At 39.8% G+C, this 7,796-nt stretch overlaps 1 protein-coding gene across 1 annotated transcript in view; it reads right to left on the bottom strand.

The window, feature by feature from the left end:
- Positions 1–1,608: 1,608 nt before the first annotated feature.
- LOC107744815 (solute carrier family 13 member 5-like) overlaps positions 1,609–7,796 on the bottom strand; it is a 9,032-nt gene continuing 2,844 nt past the window's right edge. The window contains exons 2-12 of the mRNA XM_016558639.1: positions 6,137–6,265; positions 5,892–6,028; positions 5,565–5,776; positions 4,567–4,738; positions 4,368–4,490; positions 4,075–4,287; positions 3,797–3,903; positions 3,536–3,657; positions 2,652–2,813; positions 2,137–2,274; positions 1,609–1,812 (exon numbers count right to left, since the gene is read on the bottom strand). Of these exons, the coding sequence (XP_016414125.1) occupies positions 1,687–1,812; positions 2,137–2,274; positions 2,652–2,813; positions 3,536–3,657; positions 3,797–3,903; positions 4,075–4,287; positions 4,368–4,490; positions 4,567–4,738; positions 5,565–5,776; positions 5,892–6,028; positions 6,137–6,265 (1,641 nt within the window). The 3' untranslated portion in view covers positions 1,609–1,686. The remainder of the gene's footprint in view (positions 1,813–2,136; positions 2,275–2,651; positions 2,814–3,535; positions 3,658–3,796; positions 3,904–4,074; positions 4,288–4,367; positions 4,491–4,566; positions 4,739–5,564; positions 5,777–5,891; positions 6,029–6,136; positions 6,266–7,796) is intronic.

Here is a 7,796-nt window from a genome sequence, read left to right as displayed (position 1 = left end):
CATATAACACTATAAATTGTATACATACATTGAACATATATATACTGTATAGTATATATATAATTTATAAATGTCCAAATGTTACAGTACACCTGTTATGAACTAGGATTATTTCATGTGTCAAAACCATGAGGTGTTTGCAGAATTTAATGCAAGAAATTGCGTTAAATGTGTCTAGTTTAATGCCCTGAGAATTAAGGCAGTTGTGGGTGAGGCTTTCACATCTCAGTCAGGTTTGTCCCAGAAAAATTTAAATTATTAATCATAATTAGAATGAACATCCGAAATGTTTTTTTTTCTCTGGGTTATTTAGTTCAACTAGTTGTGGTCCTGTCAGATTAGCATGTCATCTAAAGCTGTGCTCGCAAATATACTGTATAAAATGTCTGAAACATCTGACCTGCTCACTTATTGGTTTGAGTGCCTGTATTTGTTAGACCAAATTGCGTTAAAAAATGTGTAGTCTACTCAAAATGTGATGATCATATACAATACTGTTCAAAAGTTTGGGGTAAGTAAGATTCTTTTTGTTTTTTTTAAGTAATCAGTGCTTTCATTCAGCAAGGACACATTAAATTAATCAAAAGTGACATTTTACATTGTTACAAAAGATTAATATTTTAAATAAATGCTGTTCTTTTGAACTTTATATTCATCAAAGAATCCTAACAAAGAATGCATCATGGTTTCCACAAACATATAAGCAGCACAACTATTTTCCACATTGATAATGATAATAAATGTTTCTTGAGCACCAATCAATCAGCATCTTAGAATGATTTCTCAAGGATCATGTGATACTGAAGACTGGAGTAATGGCTGCTAAAAAAATCAGCTTTGCCATCACAGGAATAAATTACACATTAAAATAGAAAACTATTCTGTCATGACAACTCTCTGAGAGTTTAACATGGTATTATACATGGCAATGTTAATGTGTTTGGTCTTGGCGGAACAGATCTGCTACGCTGCTGTGGCAGAGCGAGTACCAAGACTTGCTACTGCCAATACATCCACAGACATGCTGCTTTGAGTATGTAAGAAATACTGCTGCTGCAGATAACATGTATGAAATAACCCCCATGTATAACATACATGAAATTTCCTCATAGCAGATCTATACAGATGGAGCTAGGGAAAGTGGAGGATTTCTGAAGCGTGCTGCAACTGCTACAGCATGCACTAGCCAAGTATTTGAATGTTGAGCAGAAAGCTCATTGGCTGCTGATGCAAAAAGAAACCAATCAGCTGCGACATGTAAATGATGATGTAATTGTATCAGATTGAGACCTATCAGCCTGCGCCATCTAGTTTTATGACAGAACTTTGTATTTATTTTAAATAAATAAAAATATTTCACAATACCATTGTTTTTATTGTATTTTTTCAAAATTATTGTGCTTATTGTATTTATTCAGATAAATGCAGTCTTGGTGACCATAAGAGACTTATTTCAAAAACATTAAAAAATCACACTGACCCCAAACACTCAAACATACTGTAGTAAATGTGGCTGCTTAGTTAGTCAGGCCTTTAAGTGAAAGAGGTTATGAGTGTGCAAAATAGTCCTGCAAGACATGGCAGATTTCATTTTCTCTGTGTTGCAGCTTTGATCCATGACATTTATGAGAGTGAAGCAAAGAAAATAAGCAGCTTGCTGGTTTTCATTTGGCCTTGTACTGTCCATCATATTACTGTTTGGTTGGCCCATGCAGGGAAAGAGTCTAGGTTGAACATAGCCTTGCCCCAGGTGTTGATGGATAAGGTTATGCAGAAAATCCCTATGACATTCATCATCATGCCAGTTCTTGCCTGAGAAAATCAAAATGTTAAATATCACTGAGTGAGATTATTGGTCACTGGAGCAGCTGGGAAGGAAAATCTGTTAGAAGTGGTAAAATGACTTGCGGTTTGTCTATATATGGGGATACATTTGTATTAAAAATGCTACGTCACTGACATAACTACATATAAATGATTGATGTCTTGCAGCTGATCTTATAACTGGTTCCTCTGTATTACGATGAGCTTTTAAACACAATTTGAATGAAATTGCTACTTGGGTTGAGAAAACCAGGGAAGACAGTTAGGTTTTCTTGTCTGAAATAAAGCTGGTTGCTAGATTTTGTAACTCACCATGTCTGAAACTTTGAGGTATCCGTAGGAAAAGACTATAGCATTTGGCGGAGTTGCTACAGGTAACATGAACGCAAAGGACGCACTGAGTGTGCATGGCACCATGATGTACAGAGGGTTGATTCCAACCGATTGAGACTGCGAAACAGAAACACAAATGTCTGACACACATTTATAAAGCAGAAAACAAGATTTAATTGTGGACTGCTGTCTCTGATCTAAGTGCATGTTTCCAAAGCTTGTCACAAAGTGTCTGTAAATGGGCTGTAATTCTTAAAGATTATAACAAACTACAAGTCATGTCTGCACGGAGGCCACCATTTCATTGAAGCATTGCCCAGCTGGTGAGCAATACAACTTCTGCCCCTTTTGAGGTAAAAAAAAAAAATGAGAGTACAGATATGATTGTCTTATTTCAATAATTTTTTTCCCCATCTTTTGACCACCTAATACTTGATTAGTATCAGAATATGTTACTAAAGTTTTTTACAGCTGGTTTTATATTCAAGTCTTACCATAGAAGCAAGAACAGGAAGAAATAGGGTTGCTGTGGCCACATTGCTGGTACACTCAGTGAAAATGGCAATCAAGAGGCACAGGATGATAACAATGGCCCAGGGAGGGATACTATGTAGGGGAGTCAACTGGTTTCCCAACCATCTGGATAGACCTGACTCCTAAGATACAAAAGAAATATATGAAGTCAGATGCAGGTCACAAACGAAGTAAATAAAGAAAATAATTGAAGTTGTTCACCATTTTCATCATAAAGATGATTACAGTCAACACATCAGTATGTTTAAGCTATTTAGTAATGTTTTATTATTAGAGTAAAGTATGAGAAGTTTTGGACATGTGATGCACACTACCAGTTTGAGACCTGAATGTCCAATCACTGTTGCTTGCTGAAATTTTGCATTCAAAATCATTTCAATAGAAATCCATGTGATTGAGAGTTTCGCATGAGGGTAAAACATTTCCGGACATAGATTTCACATTGGGTTTAATTTGCTCTCGCAAATTTGCTTTATTGACAAACAGAAATCTGTTTGGTTGGGAAAAGTGATATCTACATGTCAGGAGCCATGCTTCATGCATTCCTGCACTATTGACAATGGACAATAGACCTTTTTTTGCCTGTGAAATTTCACTAATGTGACTGTACCTTTATAGAGCGTCTTTTCACTGTCGTAAATGTATTGTTAAATACTGTATGTGCTACATTATAAACACATGATATATATATTTTTTATGTCATTAAAGTATGTTTGAATAAATCTCGAATTAAAAATCTCAGGTTTTTATTTAAAATTAAATAATTATCTTGGCAGCGGTTTGGAGAAAATTATCATTTTAAAGCAGAGTCTTTCCTTTTTCATTGAGTGCATAAAACTCTCACCTCACTACCTTTGGCCAGGGCAAATCCTCCACCTAGGAGCAAAACTATGTTCCAGGGTAACTTTTTTTGAGCTACTTTCCAGGAGAGCAAAGCCGGACTGGGCACAGAATAGAGTTGATGCTCTGTAAATTAATATGTACAGTACAGTGAGTCATAACAAATAATAACAGTACATCCAAACACTCAGCTGTCCAACATATTGCACTGATTGGCTCAAGAGATTTCTGTGTAGACTTTTTCATTGTGTAAAATTCCTCTTACCTGTTTCAGAGCCAGTTGATGACCCGAAGCAAAGCTGAGGTGGTCTTGATGGCAGAATGAAGAGCAGCATGGCAATGAAGACTGCAACTGTAGCATCTGTCACATATCTATATGTACGCAAGATTAAACCCCGAAAAAGTCTTATTATTATTCCAATATTTTTGGAATATCTGAATATTTTATACATATTTTTATTAAATAATTTGAGTTTAGTCTATGATAAGTGTCTTTGAAAAAGTTTTGCAATAAATGATCTAAGCCTATAGTGTAAACCATACTCTGCTTCAGTGTTAAAGGTGTGTGTTGCCCAGCCTTCCACAAATCCAGGATCTCGAGTAAACCACAACGCTACAAGCAAACTGAAGAGAGCCAGAACACTGAGTTCGCCAAAACACATTGGTCCCAGCTGAAGATGCTGCTCCCGGATCACGTTATAGGCGGATATTTCCTTCTCGGACTTTACCGCCCCACACCCCCATGTTTTCCTAATGCTTGAGACATGAATAATGTGCTTCTTTAAAGGAGTGGAAAAGGAAAATGTGAAATGTAACAAATTAATTATCTATCATACTTGAATCCCATGAAAACGAACTGAAGGTAGAGCCAAGCGATCGTCAGCATGATGATCATGTTGGGGAAGGCAAACCCAAACCATGAGGCAAAGTTGATGATATCACCATTCTCAGGAAATAATATGAGGGAAAATAAAGCAAAGGGTTCAGTTACTTGAAACAAAAATGGTAGAAGTAAAGTGTTTATTCAGTACTCACTGGTTCATCTGACCCTTCAGTACTAGGTTAGGACCAGTGCCTGTGAGTGTGGCTGTTCCCCCAATGCTGGCCGCATAGCACACACACAGAGTCATGCCTTTAGCCATGAGCCGCTTCTCTGCTGACTCATTTTGCTTGGCCTCTGGTGAAACATCCAGCATGTGCAGCACCACTAAGAAATAGGGAATGTACTTAAAAGTGATAGTTCATCCAAGAATGAAAATTGTGTCTTGAAATGAAAACTACGATACTGTTTAAAAATGTGGGGTTGGTGAGATGATGAGGGGAAAAAAAGCCCCTGGGGGATAAAAGTTTAAGAAACATGATACATTACTCTCAAAACCTACAGTTCAAAGGTTTGTGGTCGGTAAGTTAAACACACACACACACACAGCATAAAAACAGTTATGCTGTGAAATATTATTGCAATGAAAATGTCAGTTATACCTGTGATGGCAAAGCTGAACCAAATCTCGCTATTGTGATTTTTTTTACATTTTTTCTTGTAATTCAGAATCTTTTTCTTAGAATTGCAAGAAATAAACTCAGTATTGTGAGATGTAATTTCACAATTCTTAAAATAATTGTGAGAATTGTGAATTCTCAATTGTGAGAAAAAAAATCTGTATTATGAGATTAAAAAGTATTTTCTTTTACCTTTCATAATTGTGAGAATTCAGAGAAACTCAGAATTCAGAGAATACGTCAGAATTACGAGATATAAACTCGGAATAGCAAGGAAAAAAGTAAATAAGCTGTGTTTGTATCTTACAATTCTGACAGAATTGCAAGAAACAAAATGTACATTCACTCACTCACTCACTCACTCACTCACCCACTCACTCATTTATTCTGTGGTGAAAACTGGCTTCCATAATTTAATGCTTGCTTGCTGAATAAAAGTACTAATTTCTTTCAAAAAATGTTTTGAACAGTAGTCTATATACTGCTAAAATGAATCTTATTGCCTGGACCTCACAATCAATTCTTCGCCTGACCTTCTCTGTCTCTGTCTTTTGCTGTCTGTTTGTACTCCGCCTTAGGGGCCTGGGGCCGCCCCTCACCGCAGGTCATCCGTGACGACTCTGTCTCCTGTTTGTTCAGCTGTTCCAGCACAGCCTGCACTATGGGGACCATCATGGCCGTAGTAGCAGTGTTACTGATCCACATGGAGAGGAAAGCTGTCACCCCCATGAAGCCCAGCATCAGGCTGTATTAATACAAAGGAAGCAATCAGAATGTGAATACAAACATGAAATCTATATGAGTAAAGATTGGATTTAACAATCTATAAGTGATTGTGCTCAATACAGGGTTTAACTTACAACGCTGGGCGCACCCCAACAATGAGAAGCACTCTCAGGGCGATGCGTTTGTGCAGGTTCCAGTGTTCAACTGCCACAGCGACCATCAGTCCACCCACAAACAGCATGTTAGTGTCCTTCAGGTATTGCATACACACCTAGAGAACAACATCAGAGCCTTAGCTTTTTGATGTGTGCTTTATTTTTGTTTGTCTCTTCATTAATTTTATACCTTTTTTTAACCGGAAACACTAAAACCAACTTACCATTTTGGACTGCATGATGCCAAGCATGGGGAAGAGGACAGCAGGTAGCAGTGAAGTAACAGCTAAAGGAAGAGCCTCAGTACACCAGTAAACTGCCATCAGTATGATCACGTAGGCACAGCTGGCCTCCTGGACGATGGAAACATGTGCTCTTTAAAAACTGCATGCTAGTATGATTCTAGACACATTTTAGATATTGTTACGGGTAATCTGTGTTTTGTGTTTGCTTTTGGACTTTGAGTTTTCACTGTTTCTAGATCAGTTTCCTTAGTCTGTGTTCATTAGTTTCTATGGTTACTGGTTCATGAGTGTTTGCACCTGCTATTCATTTAGTTGATTGGTTTGTTTCAGTGTATTTAAGCCCTGTGTTTTCTTTTGATCTTGGTTAGTTCTCGTTGCGTTTAGCCTGGTTGTTCTGTTCAGTTCTTGTTTTGAGTTTGTGTAAATAAATCTAAATTGCTGCATTCACCTCATCCTTATTTGTAATAGTTTTGTGACAGAAGAACTGATCCCAAATAATGGATCTAGCAACAAAAACAATTCTTCTCCTCTAGCAGGGGAACCAGTTCCTTGAGATGCACACATAGGAGTTTCAGGACCTTTACCACCTCGTCCCTTATGATGATGACTGCGCTTGCCTAGAAATGAGCCTCTAGGGATTTTCATGGAGTATGTGTAGTGGGTACTCCTCCATAATGGTTCCCCCTTTACCATCCGTGACAGTGAAGAGATCAGCATACCAGCCCAGCTGCACCGACGCTTAAGCCCACCACAGGCCATGCACCTGAGTCTGCCATGATACGAGAGCCAGAGCCACAGATCACCCTGGAGCCCAAGCCAACCATGTCTGAACAGGCGTGTGAGCCAGCAACATTGTTTGTGCCGGTTGGATTACTGGTGGAGTATGAGGGGATGTCGTGGAGCCCTACCCCCTCAACAATGGCTGATGATGAAGCGCTTATTGAGTGAGTGTTTTCTACCTGTTTCATTTTCCTGCACCAAGTCTGCTTCACCCAGCACCACACTTTTAACGTCTGTTTCCACCCTGCCCTGAATCTCCTGAGCTTTTGCTGGTTCTGGCCAGTCCTGAATCTCCTGTGTCTCCGCTGGTTCCGCCCTGCCCTGAATCTCCCGTGTCTCCACTGGTTCCGGCCAGCCCTGAATCTCCTGTGTCTCGCTGGTTCCGCCCTGCCCTGCATCTCATGTGTCTCGCTGGTTCTGCCCAGTCCTGAATCTCATGTGTCTCCGCTGGTTCCAGCCTGTCCTGAATCTCATGTGTCTCCGCTGTTTCCGGCCAGCCCTGCATCTCATGTGTCTCCGCTGGTTCCGCCCTGTCCTGAATCTCATGTGTCTCCGCTGGTTCCGGCCAGCCCTGCATCTCATGTGTCTCCGCTGGTTCCACCCAGTCCTGCATCTCATGTGTCTCCGCTGGTTCCGCCAGCCCTGCATCTCATGTGTCTCCGCTGGTTCCACCAAGTCCTGAATCTCCTGTGTCTCTGCTGGTTCCACACAGTCCTGAATCTCCTCTGTCTCCGCTGGTTCCGCCCTACCCTGAATCTCCTGCGTCTCTGCTGGTTCCACACAGTCCTGAATCTCCTCTGTCTCCGCTGGTTCCGCCCTACCCTGAATCTCCTGCGTCTCTGCTGGTTCCACACAGTCC

This window comes from Sinocyclocheilus rhinocerous, unplaced genomic scaffold (genome assembly GCF_001515625.1).
Source record: "Sinocyclocheilus rhinocerous isolate Xijiao unplaced genomic scaffold, SAMN03320098_v1.1 scaffold738, whole genome shotgun sequence".
Lineage (NCBI taxonomy): Eukaryota > Metazoa > Chordata > Actinopteri > Cypriniformes > Cyprinidae > Sinocyclocheilus > Sinocyclocheilus rhinocerous.
Note: the sequence above shows the minus strand (reverse complement) of the source record. Positions and strands in the feature narration are given on the sequence as shown.